General features: G+C 38.0%; 1 protein-coding gene across 3 annotated transcripts; it reads left to right on the plus strand.

The window, feature by feature from the left end:
• Nucleotides 1-93: 93 nt before the first annotated feature.
• On the plus strand, nt 94-23029 carry LOC127660387 (mitochondrial inner membrane protease subunit 1-like). Of its 3 annotated transcripts, none has more exons than XM_052150590.1 (6): nt 94-135; nt 12427-12551; nt 12680-12768; nt 12893-13019; nt 22273-22383; nt 22885-23029. In XM_052150590.1, exons 2-6 carry the CDS (start codon nt 12447-12449, stop codon nt 22945-22947), a joined length of 495 nt encoding a protein of 164 aa, XP_052006550.1. In that variant the 5' UTR covers nt 94-135; nt 12427-12446; the 3' UTR covers nt 22948-23029. The 3 variants fall into 3 exon arrangements, with proteins under 3 accessions (XP_052006550.1, XP_052006559.1, XP_052006541.1); XM_052150599.1 differs by lacking the exon at nt 22885-23029 and adding an exon at nt 13997-14108; XM_052150581.1 differs by lacking the exon at nt 22885-23029 and having other exon boundaries at nt 22273-22876.
• Nucleotides 23030-23498: the final 469 nt, after the last annotated feature.

Raw genomic sequence — 23498 nt, forward strand, 5'->3', positions numbered from 1 at the left:
ATTGGTTTCTCTGAGCCAATCAGATAGAGACTTGTTCAGCAATGATGACGCAACGGAGTTCAAGGTTGACCGCAGCTGCGTGATCAACATGTTTAAAGGACCTCAAACAGCACGCTGTCAGTGGACACGAATCAGGTAGGATTACTGTAGAAATGATTATTGTAGATTTTCAATCTCATAGACCTAATATATATCTGCTGTAGATTATGTAGGAAGATCTCTACTGTAGATTTAGAAGTTGATCAAACAGGTCATACAAGTCAGGCTTCCCTTGAACTTAGAGCCTGCATTAGAACAAGCTAATGAATGTAAGGGACTGCTCAGAGCTTATTTCACCAATAGTGGTACAGTAATAGTTGAAGCAGCCATATTTGGCGCCAAGAGTCAGATATAGGCGCTTGCAGTGTATTATATTGATATGTTATAGTTAAGTTATGCACTATGTCAGCCCATTTACACTGTATATGTATATGAATCAATGATGCTTTTAATACTTCTTAAGAAAAACTGTTTGCTATTGTTCATATTGAAATTGAAAATTGTACGGTTGACAATTAAAGGCATAGCTCATCCAAAAAAATGAAGATTATCTCATTTACTCACCCTCATGTGTATAACACAAACAAATATTTTTAGAAGAGTATTTCAGCTCTGTAGGTCCATACAATGCAAGTGAATATGCAACTAAAAATCACATAAAGGCTGCATAAAAGTAATCCATATGACTCCAGTAGTTTAATATATTTCTTCTTAAGAAATGCAGTAACTTTAGGTGAGAAACAGATCAATATTTCAATTTCCTTTTTTACTATAAATCTCTCCAGTTTCACTTTCAGAATGTAAAAGTGAAGATTTAGAGTAAAACAGGACTTCAACATTGATCTGTTTCTCAGCCACACCTATCATATCTCTCCTGAAGGTATGGTAACCTCTGAAGTCTTATGGACTACTTTCATTCTGACATTATGTGCCATTGTTTTTGGAGCTTCAAAAATGTGGTCACAATTCACTTGTATTATATGGACCTAAAGAGCTGAATATTCTTTTAAAAATCTTTGTATTTTGTAGAAGAAAGTATATATATATATATATATATATATATATATATATATATATATATATATATATATATATATATATATATATATATATATATATATATATGATGGTGAGTAAATGATAAGAGGATTTTTGTTTTTGGGTGAATGTGAATTATCCCTTTAACATGGACATAGACTTTCAGTAGGATTTTAGAGTCTAACTTTTATACAGTACACAACTACCAGTTAAGTTTAGACACACTTGACTGAATTTAGGTTTATCACAATCTTTAAAATGGTTTCATATAAAGGCTTCTGATTAATGCTTGAAATTTGAATTTTATATATGTTAGTTAATATGAGTGTGTATTGTCCCTACATAATATATTCTTAACAAGCCTAAAATTGAGTGTACAGAGCTGCCACCTATACAAATGGTGTCTCTATTGAAGAAGATAGGCTAGGTTTGATGTGTTTAACATTACTTTGGTTGCTGCATAATTCCTATTTCGTTTGTGTTATATTGTTGTTTGATGAATACTATTATTCTAAAATATGGAAAAGTAATAACAAAGAAGTGGGGTGGTGTGTCCATATGTGTAAGCTTATGTTTGTTTCACCTAAAATAAAATAATAAAAACCTTTCTTACAATTTTTAATCACCTTTCAGCTTTTTTTTTTTCAGTTCACTTAAAGTTGCTGGAAAAGATTTTAGCCGTTCTATTACCACGAGACTGAGCCATTGAATTAGCCATGCCTCCTCTTTCAAAAACCCAGCACTCCAACGATTCCAAATTAGCTTTATTGAGACTGACATCATGCAGAAACGGTTGTTTAAAACAACAGCAGCAAAATAGCGCCCTCAACTGACAATTGTTATGAACAGCATGGCTTAAAAATGGCAGTAAGCCTTAATAATTGGCTGCGACTACAATACTATGAGAATTAGCAAAATGATTGGCAGGTGAAAAGCATCAATGTCCACGGTCCGCTGACACATTTTTGTTTGCTGATAATGATGCAGAGACCGGCAAGATATCTCAGGACACTAATTTCAATAATATCTTTAAGGGAGTAGCAATATTTTTTGCATATCTTTCCTTGAAAAAAATTGCTTACAGCACCTTTAAGTAGTCCTGTTATTGAAAATAGTTTCAAAGGGAGTATAGCATGTCACACTGCAGGAGACTGTTGTTACTTCCAGAATACATTGTTTGGAAGGGGTGTCTAAGCACCCATGTTTATCAGATCATTCAAGGAACCTATGTATAAGCTCTTTTATTTACATATACACAGCCCACATGGGTTTATTTACAAGTATTTAGTGTTGTACATGCAATAAATAATATTGCTAGACCTAGAACGCCTTATAATTTATTGTTAGATGATTGTTGTTGCACAAAATTGTATAACATTATTTATAATGTATTTAAACAAGACTTGCTAGATCGCTAATAATATATCCTATTTATTTATTTTTTATTTATTTTTTGCAAAGAAAACTTTTCATATATCTTTTGTTGTAATATCATAGGCTATATGTCCAATTAAATTTCAATGTATTATGATGCAAATTCATCTGTCGCTTGGTAACTATGGCTGATACAACTAATACAATATTTGACCCGGTGTTGTTTTCAAGTGTTAGGTTGGTTAAATCACACCTTGTTGTTTATGCTTTTACAAAATTGTTCATTTTCAAACTCTGGCTATTCCATTTTAAACATTTTGTTGGAGTTCTATGCAGTTTATGGCTTCATGTTTTAGTTCAAAAACATTTTTGTTACTTTGGTACAATATTTTGTTTTTACTATCTTAGATCACCACTTCTAAAGTAAAAATCTGGGTCCAGAAGCAAAACCAGTGTGGACCACACCTTTATTTCATATTGATAAAAGAAAAGAAAATACAGATTAATGCTGTTTTTGGAAAAGAGAGGATATGATCAAATGGCCTTCCTGTCAAAGAGATAGAACTTAATTAAAAAAAAAAAAAAAAAAGATAACTTGATTGAAACATATTTCCATGAATCATGGAATCTAAAAGGCTGAGGTTTATGCTGTTGTTGAAAACTCTGATTAAATGGATGCACATTATGGCTTGCTGCATTATTTGGCATAAAACACATGCCAACTGATGATTTCATTTGTGGGAAATGGTGCACCTTTTTGTTTCTTCAGATGCTGGTAGATTTAAGCACATGCAATTTTTATTATGCAATTTTTATCATCTTGTATCTGATTGTTCCACACACTGCTAATACTAACAGTCATAACATGTCAAATGTTTCCTGTGCAGCTTGTTTGGGTTTCCCCAATGTGATTCTCTTTGCTACCACAATCTGAGGTTAAGAATATAGTGCTACTGCCTGGGAGGGAAGTTAGATTGTCATCTGCGGAGAGATTGTTTGCTTAGTGTTGAAAGGAAAGCAATAATCTTGGATGCAAGGACAATTATAGGGTTGTGGTTACTATTATCCGTGCCATACAGGAAGGCCATTTTATCATATCCTCTCTTTTCCAAAAACAGCATTAATCAGTATTTTCTTTTCTTTTTTTCAATATGAAATAAAGATGTGGTCCACACTGGTTTTGCTTCTGGACCCAGATTTTTACTTTAGATGTAGACGTGGTGATCTAAGATAGTAAAAATTGTTTGCTGTACCAAAGTAACAAAAATGTTTTTGAACTAAAACATGAAGCCATAAGCTGCGTAGAACTCCAACAAAATGTTAAAAATGGAATAGCCATAGTGTGAAAATGAAAAATCTTGTAAATGCATAAACAAGGTGTGATTTAACCAACCTAACACTTGAAAAAAACACTGGGTCAAATATTGTATTAGTTGTATCAGCTAGTTACCAAGCGACAGATGAATTTGCACCAAATACTTTGAAAATGAATTGGACATACAACCTATGACATTACAACAAAAGATATCTGAACAGTTTTTCCTGTCTTTAAAAGTTGCTCAAACTATTTGTTTGTTGCATTGTATTTGTATTTAGCATTATTTTCTATGACTCTATTAGAACAAGCCTTTAACCCAGTTGAGAAACACTAAATGAAAACTACTAAAAACAAAGCAGACTTATTTAAAAAAGGATTTGGTAGGGATGGGCATAGACTCAATATATAATTGTAAGATTTATCCTTTAGCCACAACAGAAGGCCTAACTTGGCAGGGCTGATAAGATCTGTTTGTCTTTCAGCACCAACTTGGGCTCAGGCTGCATTCAAAGGTCATTTCAATAAAGATTAGTCTATTTATATAATTGTATTGTTACAACACTGGCTCAGCTTGCTTTGAAATCATTTAGCTTGTGTTCATATTTACGGGCTTGACTCTATAATTGGCTTTAGCCATTATCTGCCTTTCTAAAATTCATTTGATTTCCATTGGACTATTGTAAAAAATAAAGTGATGGAGGGAGCTTGCCTTTGTGTCATGCTTGCTGACATCTGTCCTCCATCAACCAACCAGGTGTCTCCATCCTAGCTCAATCCACCATCCTCACTCTGATAGCTGCTCTCATATCCTCCCCATTACCAAATCTCCAGGTTCTCTGATCCCTTTCACTTTGTACGAGGGGCCATTGAGAAGAAAGAGGGTGATTCCTCAGCTGCCTTATGCCACACAGATAGAGAACATCATAGGTGTCACCCCCTCCATCTTCCCCATCGTCCTTCCATCTGGTTTCTCAGGGGAATGCCATCTTAGATAACACCTTTTAAATCTACGTAATCTCCTTAAGTCCTGCAGAAACCCAAGACCAAAACGTGTCATGTATGTCCAAATTCAGATATGCTGTGATAAGCTTATATTAACTGAGAAACTAAATGGAATAGTTGTCACACTGCTGGACCATTTATACTGAAGGCAAAAAGTGATTAGAAATGCTGAAAAATGACAAGAAATGATTTCCCTTATACATTCATATAACTTTAAACCTAAAATCTTGATGCTGTTAAAATGTCAGTGGACATGTGCATTAACTAACCATTTACATATTACAGAAAGTATTGAGTAATAGTAATGAAGTACATGTGCTTAATGTGTAATTGTTTTGTGGAACTGCTTGTGATTATTCATTGCCAATCTCATTGCACTTACTTTTTGAAGTATTAAACTTCACTGCAGAACTTCTTCCACATGTTTGTGATGCAGATGTGAAAAAAAGTTGAATTTTTTTCAGTGTTAAAATACTATCCCTGCTTAATATACAGAGACAACTATAAGAAAGAAATTAATATGTTAATTTTCTCGAAAACTATAAACACTGTGTCTCTGTGGCCCTATAAAAATTCCTGTTCGTTTCGAGTAACCGACTGAGACCAGCCCCAACAACATTACACAACCAATGGCGTGAGTTGGCGGTGGGACTATCAGACTGTTTGCGCAACTGGGGGAGGGGCGTATTCCGAAAGCTCTATTTAGCGGTGCAGAAATTATATTCTTCATCTTCAATGTGTCATTAGCTTCACTGTTGCCAATTTAGCAACTTTTTCCACTAGATTTAGTGACTTTATGACCCCCCCTCTTAGTGAGTAAAAGACCCATCTAGTAACTTTTGTAGTCTGAAATCTGACAACAGAAAGAAAAAAAAAAACACTAGTCTATAGTGAATGGCGTCTTAAGTAATATGCTTGACCTGCATGCTATCAGCAGTTGGACTTGCGTGCAAATAGATATTCTATAAATCAAATGACTGACAAGCGTGTGTTTGTATTTGTTGCGACAGTCTCAACCTCAATTTACATGCATGCTCTCCATTTAGAGAAGAAAAGTCAGCCTTCAGCAATTGAAGAGCATTGATTAATTATCTTGCAGGACTACAGATAAAAAAAGAGAGAGAGAGAGAGAGAATGGAAAATGAAACAGATCTATGATAAAGTATAGATATGTTAAAATGATCAGATGAGATGACACTGTCAAAACTCATGGTGATAAACATTTATGGTTCAGCATCACACGCTATGTTCAAAAATAAGATCTATTACATATCTCCAAAACAACTCCACCTGAGGCATTACTAAGCTATACTGTAGATCTACACAAATCAGCCACAACATTAAAACCACCTGCCTAATATTGTGTAATATTTTGATGATATTCTTCTCACCAAAATTGTACAGTGTGGTTATCTGAGTTACCGTAGACTTTGTCAGTTCGAACCAGTCTGGCCATTCTCTGTTGACCTCTCTCATCAACCAGGCGTTTCCATCTGCAGAACTGCCGCTCACTGGATGTTTTTTTGTTTTTGGCACCATTCTGAGTAAATTCTGGAGGCTGTTGTGTGGGAAAATCCCAAGAGACCAGAAGTTACAGAAATGCAACTGCCAAGAAACCACCCGTCTAGCAATGGTCTAGCAACCACATAGCAACACCCTTGCATTATAACAGTGAGTTATGTAGTGGAAAACATCACTCACATTGTCTTCAGAAAATGTGAAAATCTAATAATTAATATAAATCATTATAGTACCATAATATGTATAACAGTGACACTGTAAATTAAAACTTAAATGTTTATCTGTGTCAGTTGCAAATGTTTGTCTATTACAGTTTTGGTTGTTACTACTACTATTTTACTAGGATTTTCTTATATTATATTATCTTTTTATTCTTATTCTAAATGATCAACATTCATAACAAAAGCTGCCATTCTGACATGGTACTGCTTACCAGTGTCACCTGGGTTTGTGTTTATTTTCTATGCTATTTCAGGAGGTCAGTGGAGTGTTATCACATTTGATTGTGGCACAGAGTTGTAGTGACCTTTATACATGTGCAACAATGGGTATTTGCGCTTTTTTTATTTTGTATACCAGGTGCTTCCAGTGTAACCACTGATGTTGGTTTGTAATTAGGGATCACTCTTTTTTTTTTTGGTTTGTTTGTTTCAGTAACACATCCAGAATATGAATACAAAATAGAATTATACATTTCTGAAGTATACAGTATGTTCCTTTTATGGAGTAGGTCTATAACTCTGGGACAAAGCACTTTTCTTTCTTCTTTTTTTTTCTTTTTTTTTTTTTACTTAGGCTGAGGGTGTTATTCCATATTATTGTCATACTTTTAGCAAAGTTCACACATGAAAAAGAGACTTATTTGCTTGTTTTATTGTCCTTGTTGGATGACCCCCTATATTTAGACTGTAAATGAGCTGTTATTTGGCACAGATTATCGGATTAATAACATACAAAACATATATCATTGATAATTTACTTAATTTAAATACAGCTCACCCTTAATTAGAGTGACACAATATATTTATTTATTTTAATACAATAACAATTCTTTGTTTTTACAACAGTTTTATAGTATTAAAAGTGAATTTTGATGCCACCTGCTTCTCAGCTCACTTTCTCTCTACTGTTGCATGATGGGTTTTGGGGGTTCAGGGCCACAGATGGCTCTCCAGAGATGCCCTATGTTGACTCTCTGTAGCAAATATATGTACATTGTCTTGTGTAATCCTAGATTAAGGAGGACTTTGAGTTAATTATCCAATTGTTAGACAAAATTCATTTTGGTCTGTCACTTCCCCACCCTGGGAATCATGTGGCAGATATTGCTTGTTCCGAACACACAAGGGAGTTTTCAGAAATAAAGATATAATCTTAATTGTCTGTAGGTCTGTTTGATTTTGGCTAAACTTGATTCCAAGCAGCTGACTCACCCAGTCTCTCTCTCTCTCTCTCACACACACACACACACACACACAAACAGAGTGCCAATGGAAAACCAGGCGGCTACATATGGACTGTCTCTTGATATCATTCACTGGCCGTGTAATCTTATTATGCTAAATCCTTAATCCTCACCTATGCTGGACGCCCACAACAGTGATGGTGCTGGTGATTGGCCAACTGAACGGTTGTTTGGGATGCTGTGTTCTCCAGGACTCTGCAACACATTCTGCCAAGCTGTTCTGCCATTTGTGCCTGACCCATGTCTTTAAGATCACAATATGATTGAAATAGAGAGCCAAACAGATTGAAGGAAACGTTATGACAAGAACTAGAGGTGTAACATGTTTTTCCCAGGACAGTCCCGTATTTAAGCACTTTTTCTAGTGTCCCGACTTATGCTGAAATAATAATGTTTTGTTCCGTATTTCTCATCCCCTAAAATGACTCTATTGACTATGCAGCATTCTCTGTCACGTGAGTATTCTAATGAAAGGTAGCCAAGGATACAGCTTGTAAAACCAATAAAATCACACCATGTTATTTGAAGTACATGATTGTATTAAACTATCCAATCACAATCCCCTGTCAATAGACACCCAGTTAGTGAACTGATTGAAGAGTCAGTCAGTTTGAAAGAGGACACAGTTTTGCTTTGAAGGTGGACAAATACTTCCACATCTTCACAGTGTGCATGAAGGAGCTCAAAGACTTTTGTGATTTTGTGCAACTGGACTATCAGAAATTACTGCAGCATGGCAACACACATTTCCTCTTTCTTCGTCCAGCTCTTGAAAGAATACTACACATTTTCCATGGTCTGCATGCATATTTCTTTCTCAAGAAAAATGCCCAAAGTTTCTAAGAGACGTTTTCAGCGATCCTTGCACTAAACTTTGGATTGGCTTCACACTCAAGGAATTAGCCACTTTTAACCATGCACTCAAGATGGTCGAGTAAGACCACAAATCAGCCACAGAAGTGGCTTTGCACATTCATGACTTGAGAAAAGTTTTGCAGGCCAGGCTGGAGGAATCATTAATACCCTCTGACATTAAAAAGCAGTTGGATGCCCTGGTTGAAGTTGGTGAGTGGATGATTTCTTTTGTGCATTGAGAAACCTTTTTTTATTCAGCATCGGTGGATTACCTCAAATTGGATCTGCTCATTGGAGAACACAGAAAAACTTTGAGTGGGCCCTACTGAGGGGCATCCCAGAGTGGAAAGACATTCAGAGCAGCCTCGAACACTTCTACTCCACAATCCCTGCGTAGAGGGCAGTGGTGGCTCAGCAGTTAAGGCTCTGGGTTACTGACCAGAAGGTCGGGGGTTCAAACCCCAACACTGTCAAGACACTGTTGGGCTCTTGAGCAAGGCCCTTGACCCTATTTGCTCCAGGGGCGCTGTTTCATGGCTGACCCTGCACTCTGACCCTAGCTTAGCTGGTATATGTGAAAAAAAATATTTCATTGTATATATGCAGAAATGTATGTATAATGTGTGACAATTGATCAATTGTTATATTATAATTATTATATCTCAGTTTGATTGATGAAACCACGCTCTTTGATGAGTGGGGTTCTGTGAAAAACGTTGTCAATCGTCGCATCACTGATTGACACATGAACAAGATGGCCATGTGTGAGAGATGAACAGAAGTTTTTCGTGAGCTGGAGAGCAAGACCATCAACTTCGGAGTCTTAGCCAAAATCGTGAAGTTTGTTTTAAGCCAGCCTGGGTTATCTGCATCTGTGGAGTGTGTGTTCTCATTAATGAACGCAGCATAGACACCGGATAAATCTCAACTCAGGTTAACAGTCATGAAGACAGTGCTTTTCATGATAAACTCTTGAAAGACAAGTGCACACTGAGAAATATTACTGCCAGCGAAAAGTACAAGGTGACAACAGTTATAGACCATCTACATCCCATTGATCTGTGCCTAAGTAAGGATAATTCAATTTCATTTTTGCTGGGAGGGGCTGTCCTATTTTCCACAAGCAGGAATCTGGTCACCCTATCAATATCCTTTGTTGTTCCTGGACAACAATATTCCTGTCAACCAAGCATTCCCCTTACTCTAAAGGCTAGGGTATACTTAGTTTTCCATGTACTGTTTCGTCCGGTGAATGGTCGAGTGCTCAGCCTTCCAATACTCTTAACCTCGGGCCCATACAGACACATTTGATGCACAGTCACTGCTAACTGACTTATGATACTCTTAGTTCAGTCAACTTCAGGCGCATTTTCAGATGACATGCACAGATGAGGTCTGTCTGAGTGTCAAAAAACCTGTGCATGTGTTAATTTAACTGACAGGCAATGTCTCAATTAAAAAGATGATTGGCATTTTTATCCGTAAGACAGGACTTCCTTTTATACACCCACCATATTGGCCGTTCCAAATTATCCCATTCATTTTAACTAGGGACAACACTAATGACCAAATGCATAAATGTAAATGATCCAGAATCATGTATTACTTAATCATGGGTAAATTATGCTAAGAGGAACTAGTAAATGTAGAAGTGAATAGCAAAAGACTTTTAAGTGAAGCAATACACTTTATAATCAGCACACAGTTTTGAAAAGTTAGCATATATGGTGTGATATAATTTTGGCTGGGAAGGAGTCTGCTATCGATTGCAGGGGAAAGCGGGCACAACAACAATAGTTTGTCCAAAGCCCCACCCTAGACTTTGATAAGCAAAACGACAGCTGGCTCATTCTCTGCCTCCTCAAGATAAGACTACATCCAGTCAGGCAGAAACATCTCTGGATGGAGGGGGCCTTTGGGCAGAGATGAAGATGCCGGGGTTGGGGTCACATTCTGTGTGTCTGTGTTGGGGTATCAGAGGTAATTATGAGGATTCAGAGGTGTGGATTCGATAGTTAACCAGAATGGAATGGGAGTGGAGAATTGGTTGAGGTATGGGGCGAGGAAAGGGCTTGGTGGGTAATTGGATTAGGTGTAGCTCTTTCCATGACACACAGAGAAGGACACCTGACACTTGGCCTGAAACTGGGATGGAGGAAGTAGGGGACATGGGGATTAATTCTGACCTATATTGGAGATGTCACTCCTGAGGCAATAAGGCTTTGGGTTATGGCTTGGTTTCGGTTGAGTCTCCGTAATTCCTTAGGTTTGTTTCAGGAGGAGAGATTGAAGGAGAATGAAAGGTTTCTCCTTCACTGGACATCCAGCAAATCTGTTCCCCTATAAAGGCTCTGTTTTCTAATTGTGCAAGAGCTTGATTTCTAGTTTCTTGAAGCAGTCCAAACACTGTACATACAGCACGCCATAAAAGTGTTGGGTTATCTTTTATGCTGTTTATCTGATATGGCAGGTTTCATGGATGTGTACAAGCATCCAAACAATCTTTATTGACTCATTCTCCCTGCTCATCTGCTAGCTTAATGGCTAAGGAAAGGTCAATATTTTGAGAGGGGATGTACTGTTTATTCAGACAATGCACCACGGTTTTATCAGTTAAAGTGCCATGGTGTGAGGACAAACAAAGGACCTGGTATTCTGTTGCTATGGCAATAGTGTAACTCTTTTCTGACTCAAAGAGATGCCTGCCATCCCTGTCACCTGCTTCCACAGGTGTAGATTGTCTTGTCTCAGAAAGGGTCAAACGCCTTGGGGTCACTCGTTGTGTCTTGTTGAAGACTTGTTGAAGGGTTGCAGAAGCTCCTGAGAATGAAACACCAAAGATGGTGCCATCTCTAATGATCACTGATTTCATAGTTTTAACCGTTAGCGATTAAATGTGTGAGGTGCACTTCCCTTCCCAACCCAACACCACCTCAATGACAAAGCGTTTACAAATCTTATTCAGTACTCTGGCACAGACTTCTGTCAGTTTGTGGCACTAAGTGAGATTTTAATGAAAAATAGCAAATTTTCCAATTTTGTCTTTTGCAGTGGTTGGCGCATGTTCTCAAGACATGTTGAGCTATGGTGCTCATGTGGGTAATGCAGATTCTTGTCAGGCCTAAAATAAACCTGATTCCTTTCCAACTCTCTCTCCCTAGTAACTCTCTACTCTCTGTATATCAATCTAACAAAGCAAAAATTCTTATTCAAATAGAAAATATCGATATTTATTATACGGCTGTCTGGATTACTAGATTCTGATTGGTCAGTTGTTGCATTTATTTAGCTGTCAAATATATTTAAATTATGCTGGCATATCCAGGCATATGTTAAATAGTTCTCTTGTATCACTCTACAAGCAAGTTAATCAAATAATTTCAACTCAAATTAATATTTAATGTCCATTTATTTATTTAGCAAGTAGAAATGTTATTTGCAGGATTATGAGCAGTCAGATCGTCATAGACCACAGTGAAGGTTGAATTCAACACTGAAGGTTGAACTGAGGGTTTCTGAAGACTTTGCGGTCCCCACTCACATAATAACATTTCAGTGTAAATCAATATTTTATTCATGTATATTTTTGTTAAGTAGTCATTTAATAAGTGGTACAATGTAAAGTCAGCCATTCATTATCACAAAATAAACCCCTACATTATCCCCTACTTATATTATTTTATCAACCTAACCTGAATCTCACATATTGTTTGTTGTGAATGATCCATTATTGTTTCAGTTCTATTTTTATATTTATTTTATTATTTAGTCTCTCTTTCTCTCTCTCTCTTTTTTTTTTTTTTTTGTGTTGCAGTATTTCTGAGAAGTGTCAGGATGTTCCGTGGTTTCTTTGCTAAAACACTTAGTTTTGTTGGTTACACTGTCCAATATGGCTGCATCGCTCACTGTGCCTTTGAGTATATTGGCGAATTAGTGTCGGTAAGTTTTCGAGAGCATGTTTGCAAGTTTGGTTAGTGCTTGCACTTTTACTGAAAATGAAAATATGTACAATAAGTAAATACCCAATTAAAAAGTTTTTATTTTTACATACAATTCACCCACAACAGTGCTCAGGACCTTCCATGGAACCAACCATCATTAGCCATGATGTGGTTTTCTCAGAGCGAATAAGCCGTCACCTCTGTCGAATACAAAAGTAAGTGTGCTTTTTATTTTAAGCCTATCACAAAAACTGATTTTGAATTTGTGCCTTGTCATCTTCTAAAATACTATTATATGATGTTGCCTTTATTTTGACCCCACCTGTTATGTTGTTGCAGAGGTGATGTTATAATAGCCAAAAGCCCCTTTGATCCAAAGATGAATATTTGTAAAAGAGTGATCGGACTAGAGGGGGACAAAGTCTGCACCAGTGGACCATCTGACATCTTTAAAACGCACAGTTACGTGAGTACCTACCGCACTTCACATCAATTCTGCTTGTTGGGATTATTTATATTTCATTAACCCATGAATGTTTTTGAAGGTTCTGAACAATGGACATTAGACAGGGTGGATTATTTTATTTAATTTGACCTGAAAGAATACAAGGCTGTCAGTGGTGCATGTCAATTCTGTTCAATGGGTTGCATTGTTGGATGCCAAGGTGTCGGTCATTCAGCCAAAACATATAAGTCTCTCCAAAACAAATTTACAGTTGACAAAAAATTTACTACTGCACATCTAAGTTCAGGTTAGACTAGTATTACAGAGAGTTCACACAAAAATGACAATTCTCTCATCACTTTCTTTCATGTTATCCCAGATATGGATGACTATCATTTTTCAGCTGAACACAAAAAGATTTTTAGAAGAATATCTCAGCACTGTAGGTCTTTACAATGCAAGTTAAATGGCTCTAAAAGCACAAAGGCAGCATAATTAATCCATATGATGTGATGCATTCACTTTGGGTGAGAAATAAATCAATATTTCAATCTTAAATTCTACTATAATCTCCACTTTCAATTTCAGAATGTGAAAGTGGAGATTTACAGTAAAAATTACTTGTGTTTATTAGGCTGCCTTTATGTAATTTTTGGAGTTTGAATGGTCTGGTCACTATTCTCTTGCATTGTATGGACCTACAGAGCTGAAATATTCTTATAAAATATTGATTTTGTGTTCTGCAGAAAAGATAAAGTCATACACATCTGGGATGGCATGAGGGTGAGTAAATTATAAGAGAATTTTCATTTTTGGGTGAGCTATCCCTTTAATGGACTGCATATATAATAGAAAAAAACTCCAAAGACCTTAGTCAGATTAGACACAATAGCCTATTTAATTTAATGTAAAAAAAGAGGCTTTGATGGATATGCCTGTATTGTATGATATATCCATAACAACCTGGTAAAATGTAATTAAATATTGTGTTTACCCAGACTCAGGTCTGTGGACGATGTGTTCTGTCCTTCTCTGTTCATTGTGTGAAGCACTGCTATTACACTATACTTGGCTCTCTATAACACTTCACCCTCTGAACTCACTGTCAAGGTGTGTATATTTGAATTTCACATGCATGTTCACCCAGGGCACCATACTAGCTAGAACCGCTACTGCATTCACTTATCTGTTTTTGTAAAGTATTTACCTTTTTTTCTGACAACAAATGCTTGTTTCTCAGTTATTATTGGCCTAGAAAGAGTGTAGCCACCCTTTAACTGAAGGCTGTTATTGCTTTTTTGTATCACTTTTTTTTTTCACCTTGCCTGTAAATAGAGTTTCCCTGTAATTTTTCCAGAGGCTGTTAGTGTTAGTGCCAGATGAGTAGAGCAAGTGATGGAAAGAAAGGACAGACAAAAAATAAGGCTTGTCACAGGATACGAGATACAAACATCAGCTAAAAAAGGGCACAAGATTGCAGAAGTTGTTCACTCTCAGTACTAATCTAACCTAAAAATATTGCCAGAATTAGTAATCATGATATACAGTAATTATTACTATGCATGTGTGCAAGGCAGCACTGTCTTGATATTTGACATTAAAAACGGGTTTGTTCTAAATAGGGCTGCACAAATAATCAAAGTAAAATCGAAATCACGATTATTAAATCGTAGAGGGCTGCGATTTAATTAAATAAATAAATAGTCTGTTCTCTTAAAAGTTTATTTGCGCTGCTCTGTCCAGTCTTTATTAGCTTAGAGCATTATAATATTGTTTTCAGTTTAGTTCAGTGCTCCAAAACTCCATCTCATGCTTAGAGTAACAGAAGTTCTCAGAGTTCGGTTCCGTTTGCTTACATGCACCAAGTGCTTTATTTACGCTAAAATGGCACGTGAAGGTTTTTATTATCATCTGTGGTAGCAGCATCTCAGTCTCTGCCAGGCACAGGTATCACAATAATAATGCAGAATTCACAATATGGTATAGTTTAAACATCTTTATTAAATGATTGCTGAGCAAACAGCATTAACTGTAGCACCTGTACAGTCCAGAAACATGTGCTGTACACATTGGTAACAAGTGAAAGCAGAACGTCTCTGTTACGTATGTATCCTCGGTTCCCTGAGAAGAAGGGAACGAGACATTGCTTAGCTACACATATGGGGAGTGCCTTCTTACACAACCTAGTTGAAACCACTACAATAATAGCAATATTCTAATATTGGCTATGTTGTTTGAGCCCACCTGTTTTTCCATGAAACAGTCCGCTATAAAATCAGGTGCACAAACACCATTTCCTCCGAATTTCTGATTGAGAACAAGGAGAGTGCATTGCTCCTGCCTCAAAAATGTTGAGTCTTGTAGTGTGGCTAGCGTTAGCAATGTTTCGTTCCCTTCGTCTCAGGGAACCGAGGTTCCATACGTAACTGAGACATTCCATACGACTTTGCGTAGCTACGCATATGGGGAACAGAATCCCATCACGCTGCACTACAAGACATAACTTCTCAGAGAGAAACATGGCACCGCAGTCTTGTGGGATGGCGACCGACATGAGTATTCTGCAGTGAATGATCCTCGTGTTGGCCAGGAGGAGAGCACTTATAACGAATATATGAACTATAATCATATAGGATGAATTAACTGCTTATGAACCCAGTGGAGAAGGGAGTTTATTTATAATGAAAGTGCTTGTGATTTTATGGTAAATTATAACAGCTTGAATGCAGGCGGTTGTGCAAATGATGGGGAGCCCATACTAATGGGAAGGGCATAAGTATATATATATATATTTGGCCGATGAATAGCAAGTGCTCTAAACAGAGAGGACTTGTGAAAAAAGAGATGTTACGTCTAGGTTGTAAAACCTTGCAAATTTGTTTTGAGAGGACCATCCTGCTACAAAACATATGTCTTGTAAGGACACACCATTCGTCCATGCCCATGAGGATGCCATGCCTCAACACCAATTGGACAAGTCTTACCCTGCGACTCATAAGCCAGGGTAATTGCATCAACAATCTACTGAGAGAGCCTTTGCTTGGAGATGGACATTCCTTTTGTGTGTACTCCATAGCCAATCAGGCAAGTACGCTCAACGTATGCATGTAGTGCCTGCACAGGGCATAACAAATGCAATGATTGTTCCTCATTCGAAATAAATGCTGGAGGGAAGAAGACTTGAATGTGAGCCACCTGCGCTTTGAAGGGAGTGGTTTGGACCTTGGGTACATAGCCTTTCCTGGGTTTGACAGTGGCTCTTGAATGACCTGGGCCAAACCTCAGACATGAATTGTCGACTGATTGTGCATGCAGATCACCTACCTATTTTACTGAGGCCAGAGCCAGACATAGTGCGGTCCTAACAGAGAGCATGCGCAATTCAACAGATTCCAAAGGCTCGAAGGGAGCCCTGCGAGAGCTTTTAAGACTAAAGTTAAGTCGGGACTGTAGCCGGCCAAGGTGGGTTTAATCTTCTTACTCCTTTAAGGAGCTTTATGATTAAATCATGCTGGCCTAAAGAGGCGCCGGCTTCATGTGCGTGATATGCAGATATAGATGCCACATATACTTAGAGCATTGATGGGGTGATTCCAGCATCTAATAGCTCTTGAAGAAATATTAGAATTTCATCTATGGGGCAGTTTACTGGGTCCTTGCCAGGTAAGAGACACCAGTCAGTGAACACCTTCCATTTCAGTGCATAGAGGCATCTCATGGATGGTGCTCTGGCCTGTAAAATGGTGTTTGTGACTGAACGCATCAGTTCTGGCACATGTAGGGTGCCCCGTTCAAGGCCACACATGCAGGTTCCACAGCTGGGGATGCCAGATTGTGCCTTGCGCCTGAGAGAAGAGATCCCTCCTCAGTGGTATTTCCCATGGTGAGCTGTACAAAATCTCCATCATTTCCAGAAAACAAGGCTGGTTGGGTCATTTTGCCGCCACTAATAGAACCAGAATTTGCATATGTGAATAAGGCATACCGAGGAAACGCATATTTGTATTTCACCGGTCATTTGTGTGTCATTGCGTCCGTTCCAAGTGGGGTTTGGACTTTGATTTTGGAACTTATTTCTCGAATCCACAGTACAGTTTGAGGATGAAGTCTCCATTTGCCCGGTATCACCCCTTGGCGTGACAGTAGGTCTGCACCGTAGTTCAGGCGGCCTGGGACACATGTTGCTCTCAGGGAGAGGAGATGGTGCTCGCTCCATGGGAGGTGATGACACGTCAGTCTCAACAGTGGCAGTGAGTGAATTCCACCATGGTGGTTTATATATGCCACAACTGTCATGTTGTCAGAGCGAACCTATTTCTGACTGAAAATCCTTTTAAGGATAGAATTACATCTAGGCGGATGATGCGTTGGAAGCATCCGTGGTCACCACTTTCCACCTGACAACTTGGGACTTGGGTATTCAATGGGGACAACTTGGGGACAATGGGTATTCTCCACTGAGGCAAATAGATAGATTTTTGCGATACCAAATATATCCCAAATCCTCAATACAGTTTGTTGAAGAAGTCTCATGAATTCCGCCTTTGCAGTTTATATATGCCACTGCTGTCAAGTTGCCTGAGCGAACCTTTAAGGCATAAAATCCAGCCGATAGCTTTTGGCACCGCGTGACAACTTGCCCCAGCACGACACCTCGCTGGTAACAGGAGCTGTCCATGGTGCTGTAGCAGCTATACAGCGGTGGGATATAGTGATGCGCATGCGCCCTTGGCACCAAGCATGTCGTGGCGCAAGCGCTTCAGCCAGCACTGAAGAGATCTCGTGTAAGAGACCTAATGGAATGACGGATGCTGCAGCCATAAATCCCAATGCTTTCTGAAAAAGCTTCAGTGTAAGTGTTCTCCCCAGTTTGAACTGAGACAGACACTGTAGAATGGCTGAAGCAGTAAGTCTCTGTGCTGACATAACAAAGCCTCTGATTACACCAGTAACAGCCAATCATCAAGGTAGTTCAAGAAACGTACCTGCTAAGTCTCAGAACCACATCGATGCATGTTGTGATTGTGCGAGGAGACAGTCCGAAGGGCAGGACTATAAATTGATACGCTGTTCCCTCGAATGCAAATCTCCAAAACATCCTGTGATGTCGTACAATTTGGATATGAAAGGGTGCATCCTTCAGATCTATCAACACAAACCAATTGTGTGGTCGTACAGGCAATAAGATCAGTTTTGGAGTAATCATTTTGAATGAGTGCTTTATGAGTGCACAATTTATATGTCTCACATCCAGGATTGGCCGAAGTCTGCCGTCTTTCTTTGGAACAAGAAAATGATGGCTATATAACCTTGACAATTTGGCACAATCTCTATTGGCACAATCATGATGAGATTGTTTATTTTGACTCGTAACACTGGCGCGTCTTCGGATAAAACTGTGGAAGACAGAACGCCGTTGAAACGGGGTGGCCGGAATGCAAATTGGATCGTATAACCATGTTCAATCGTTTTCTGCACCTATTCTGAAGTAGCCGTTAGGGCTCACCACGTATCCGCGTAATGGCACAGAGGGCAATTTGGTTTATTTACCGTATGATATGATGTGACGCTCACTATAGGGAAGCGGTTGCACATTATTTGTGTGTTTTGAAGAGGCTCTTGAATGAGAATGTGTGAGCATCTCGTGCATTTGCAAGGAATGCTGTATTCTTTTTTGCACTTATTGATTTTTTTTTTTTTTGCATATTGAGTGCAAGACACAAAAACAATGTTTTGAACAATATTATGAACAACAATATTCTTTTCTCAACAAATAGTAGTGGGGAGATGGGGAACAGTGTCTCCAATCCAGCCTTTTTTGGAGCAGACCGGAGGGAACCGCAGGCACTGCTTTCCACTCCAAATGGTTGTGCCCATCAGGAATGCTTTTGCTGCACGTGCTGAGAAGCAAGTGCCGGTGAGGCAGCAGGTATGGGGCTTGTAGTCAAACGCTGGCTCGAAACAGAGTGAGGGCAAACCGGCTGTGATATACTCCGGTTGGGCTTAAAGTGTCTCATAGCCTGTGACTGCTGTGAGTCGGGACGTAACGCTCAGTAAACTTATTCACAGAGCTGCCAAAGAGGCTGGCTGGAGACACTGGAGCATCCAACAGAGTGGCTTTTTCCTTATCACTAATTTCTGTGTGGGTCAGCCATATATGTCGATCCAGAACAACCAGGTTGCCCATGGACTTGACGATAGCCTGGGCAGTGACTTTCTTGGCATGCAGCGCTAAGTCTGTAGTGGTGCGGAGCTCTTTGGATGTCTCTGGATCTAAATCGTGCTCGTCCATATGCCTGAGGAGCTTGGCTTGAAATATCTGGAGCACCAGGCGGTGGGATGTTCGCCGGAGCACTGCGGGGGAGCAGATAGCTTTTCCGCAAAGATTCCACCCGCTGACTCCTGTATATCAACAGCAGAGGTAGAGGGCTTCTAGACAAGAGATGATCACTGTCTTGAAGGAAGAAACTCTGAGGAAATGGTGTTTGTGCACCTGTATTTATAGCGGACAGTTTTGCGACAAAACACACGGGGCTCAAAAACCATAGCCAATATTCGAATATTTGCGTTATTGTAGAGAGGTTTCAACTAGGTTGTGTAAGAAGGCACTCCCCATATGTGTAGCTACGCAATGTCAAGTGTACTGTGTCATAAGGGAACTAATATTACCAACATCCAAATAAATTAAAAGGAAGGAACGTACACACAATAAATCTATTTAAAATATTTAGTTACTAGAATATAATGCATTGGTAAATGAAATATAATAAAATAATGAATGATGATAATTAAATCAAATTGTGACAAACTAACCAAAACTTTTACTTTGTTTAATTACACCAATGGGTTATCAGTTCAACTTCAGTTTGCCCTTAAGCCTCATTCTTTAGAACTATCTTATATACAGTAGAGAATAGTTTGTATAAGCCTACTTGTTTTTAAGGCTTAGTAAAGAGTAAAATGTCATATTTTGTGTTTATTTAATTATTCAAACAGGGGAAATCAGTTTACAGTGACATTGAGCAGAAAGCTTACATATAATATTTTGACAGCCGCTGATAAAAAGTTAAATGATCAGCATAGGGACAATTAGATAAAAATAAAATTGGAGATTGGTATTAGATGTTAAAATTCTGATTGGAGCATCCATAATATTCAAGTTGACTGTGTTTCAAAAACTAATGATGATGATTAGTGGGCTGAGACCCTATCACAAAATGGACAAAAACATTAACACGTGGATGGGTACATATTCTTTTTTTTTTTTTTACTGTTTATATATTTATTTGTTTGGTGGTCAATTGAAAAAAAATATCTCAGTTTGGTTCTTTTTAACAGGACTCAAGTGTGAAAACCCCACTAGCCTTTTGGCAGTTGAACATGTGAAAAACAGTACCTTTTTTAATCTGTCGTAATAGTAGTGTTTTGACACCTTTCTATCATGGCCAGCAAGTTTTTCAGCAATTTGTGCTACAGCAGCTCTTCTGTGTGATTGGACCAGATGGGCTAGCCTTTGCTCCTCACGTGCATCAATGAGCCTGTCACCTGTTGAACGGTTGTCCTTCTTTGGACCACTTTTGGTAGGTACTAACCACTGCGTACCCACAAGGCCTGCCATTTTGAGGATGCTCTGACCCAGTTGTATAGCTATCACAATTTGGCCCTTTTCAAGATATTTACACTTGAACATTTTTCCAACACATGAAATTCAAGAACTGACTGTTCACTTGCTGCCTAATATATCCCAATATGCAATTCATTGACGATACATTTAATTTTTATAGAACTACGGTCTAAAAAAGGTTTCCTAAACCTTTAACACAACGATTTTTCTGCTTTGCAAGCCCTGCTATTTCCTTCTAGGAATGTAACTCTTGTTTGCATATATTGCTTATAGAGCTCTTTAAGTGAATGGTTTTTTTTTCTATCCCTATAAACACTGTACAGTTATTTATTTATTTAATTTTTTGGACAGTATTACTGTTGGCTGTTGCGAAGAAATTATGTTTCTATATTAAGCATTTATGAGCACTAGTGCAATATTAGAAAATGAGGTCAAATATCACAAAATTATCAATGCTTTCTTGAATAAAAATATTTGTGAAAAGACTAAGAGCCTCTTGACAGGTATGCCTAAATACTACCTTCAGTAGCTATAACATAGCTAAAAACTTTGTATAGTTCTAAGATAGGGCTATGTAATTAATTATATTCTAAACCTGAATTTATTACATTCAAGGTTCAAAGTAGTAATGCTATTTTTCTGGCACACTTCCCATTTGAAAGATTGAATGCATGGTTGTCACATTTGTGTCTGGTCACAGTATGGTGAGATTTCTTATATGCTTGACCGAAAGATGGTAGACAAAAAGCTTAGCTACTCAACGGCAGATGACAGCGGGCTAAGATTTCTTGTGGATGGGATCAAACACATGTTTCCATGCTAATGAGAGGCGACTACAAGAAGACTACATGCTGACATATGTTTATAATCACAGCTCTTTTTGTTTGCAGTATGTAAGGTCATGAAATCAAGTCATTTTTGATTTTTCACATATTAATGCATGAGATGCCTTTGTAAGATGTCGGTGATTGTTTGGCACAGGGGGTCGGCAACCTTTTTGAGATGAAGTGTCATTTTTAATTTTCCTTGTCAATCACTCATTAAAGTTTGGTCAGTGCAAGATAGCCATCTCCATACTTTTATATTTATAATGACAACGTGATGTGTTGTTCAACCTAGCCACCCATAAATATATAGGGGGTGGAGGGTACTTAATTAGGGACTTGACAGCCCCACTCTCCCTGTGTGATGAGATTATTCCTAATTGATGTCAGTGTGGATCAGGCTTCGCTCGGTTGCCGCCCCAGCCTGGCAGGTCTGTCCATGGTCTAGACCCATGGAGCAGCTCGGGGAGGCGTGGCCTCACCCCTCACTGAGAGGATAAAGGTTAGGGGGGCATTGCCCAAGCGGTCAGGAAAAATGATCCCGTCTGAAATGAGCAGTTAAGTCATGTGAACTTTCACACTGTTCGGAATTTATCCTATAATCGGGGACAAACCTAAGAAAACCATAGGCCTACAATCAATAGTACCACTTGTAAATACTTCAGTTTCTTAATGGGGCAAAGGATAATAGCACTGCCCAAAATGTACTAATGGAATAATGAACTGATTGTTATTTTTGGTTTGGGGAATATTCATGATAAAGTTTACATACTCATTTTCTACAAATTGCAACATTTACCTCTTCACCTTAACTCCCGCAATCTAGGTGCCAAGAGGGCATATATGGCTTGAAGGCGATAACCTTCGGAATTCTACAGATTCCCGAAGCTATGGCCCAATTCCCTACGCCTTGATTCGAGGACGTGTATGCTTTAAGGTAATGAGGAAAAAGTCCAGTTGCTTGATCTATATGCTTCCTTTGAAGCCAAACAACAAGCTTCTTATGTTTGCCCTTTTATGTATAGACTGTTTTGCATATAACATAGAAATTGAATGGTCATTTTTAAATGTTCCTCTTTAAAATAACAAATAAGTTAAATTTTAAACTATGGACAACCATAAGTAGCTATAGACGTGGGTGCCATATTCATTTAGAACTGTTTTCAGCTGTCATGTCATATACCTTCATGTGCCCACGACCCTGTAGAAAGGTCCCCTCATCTTCTGTCAACCTCTGATTGGAAAGTTAGAGGAAAGTTAGAAGATACATTTTCTCCACATTTTTTATTTATTTTAAAGTTTAAAATGAATTATAAAAGAAAAATTCAAAGTTAATTCTACAATTATTAGATAATTATTATAACGTGTTAGAATATATAATGTATTTAAAATAAAATTGATGAAAAGGGAGTTAATGTAGTCTTTCTTTATTTTGCAGTTGTGGCCACTGCATAGTTTTGGTGTATTGGCAGAAAGTCCTAATGATGGGCGCATTTTATGAAGAAACTGTCTTTATGTATTGCTGGATTGTAAATGCTATTTTTACAATGTTTTTAAAATAAATGTATATTTATGATAATCCACATCTTGCATTTCATTGTTTACAGCAAATTATGTTGATACGTTTGTTTTTGTTGTCATATCATCTTTATAAATGATAACACAATCAATGTTTTAAAATAGGTAATTTAGAAGGTAAATACCTGTAAAATAAATACCTACTTTACTTTTTGTTTTTGGTTCAAAAGTGGCTTTGTTTTTTTTTGCAATTCTTCACTTTAGTGTTGTGCATAAAACTGGTGTTCAGAATTCAATGAAGCTGTCAGCTGAGGACATGTGAGGTGTCTATTTATCACACTGAGACTCTGATGTACTTATACTCTTGGGCCTTCCACATCTCTTTCTGTCGTTGTTGGAGCCAGTTGTCCTTTGTCTTTGAAGACTGTAGTGTACAACTTTTGTTTTTTCTTTTGGCAATTTCAAGCATTGTATAGCCTTCATTCCTCAAAACAATGATTGCCTGATGAGTTTCTAGAGAAAGTGGTTTCTTTT

The sequence above is a fragment of the Xyrauchen texanus genome, chromosome 2 (assembly GCF_025860055.1).
Source record: "Xyrauchen texanus isolate HMW12.3.18 chromosome 2, RBS_HiC_50CHRs, whole genome shotgun sequence".
Taxonomy (NCBI): domain Eukaryota; kingdom Metazoa; phylum Chordata; class Actinopteri; order Cypriniformes; family Catostomidae; genus Xyrauchen; species Xyrauchen texanus.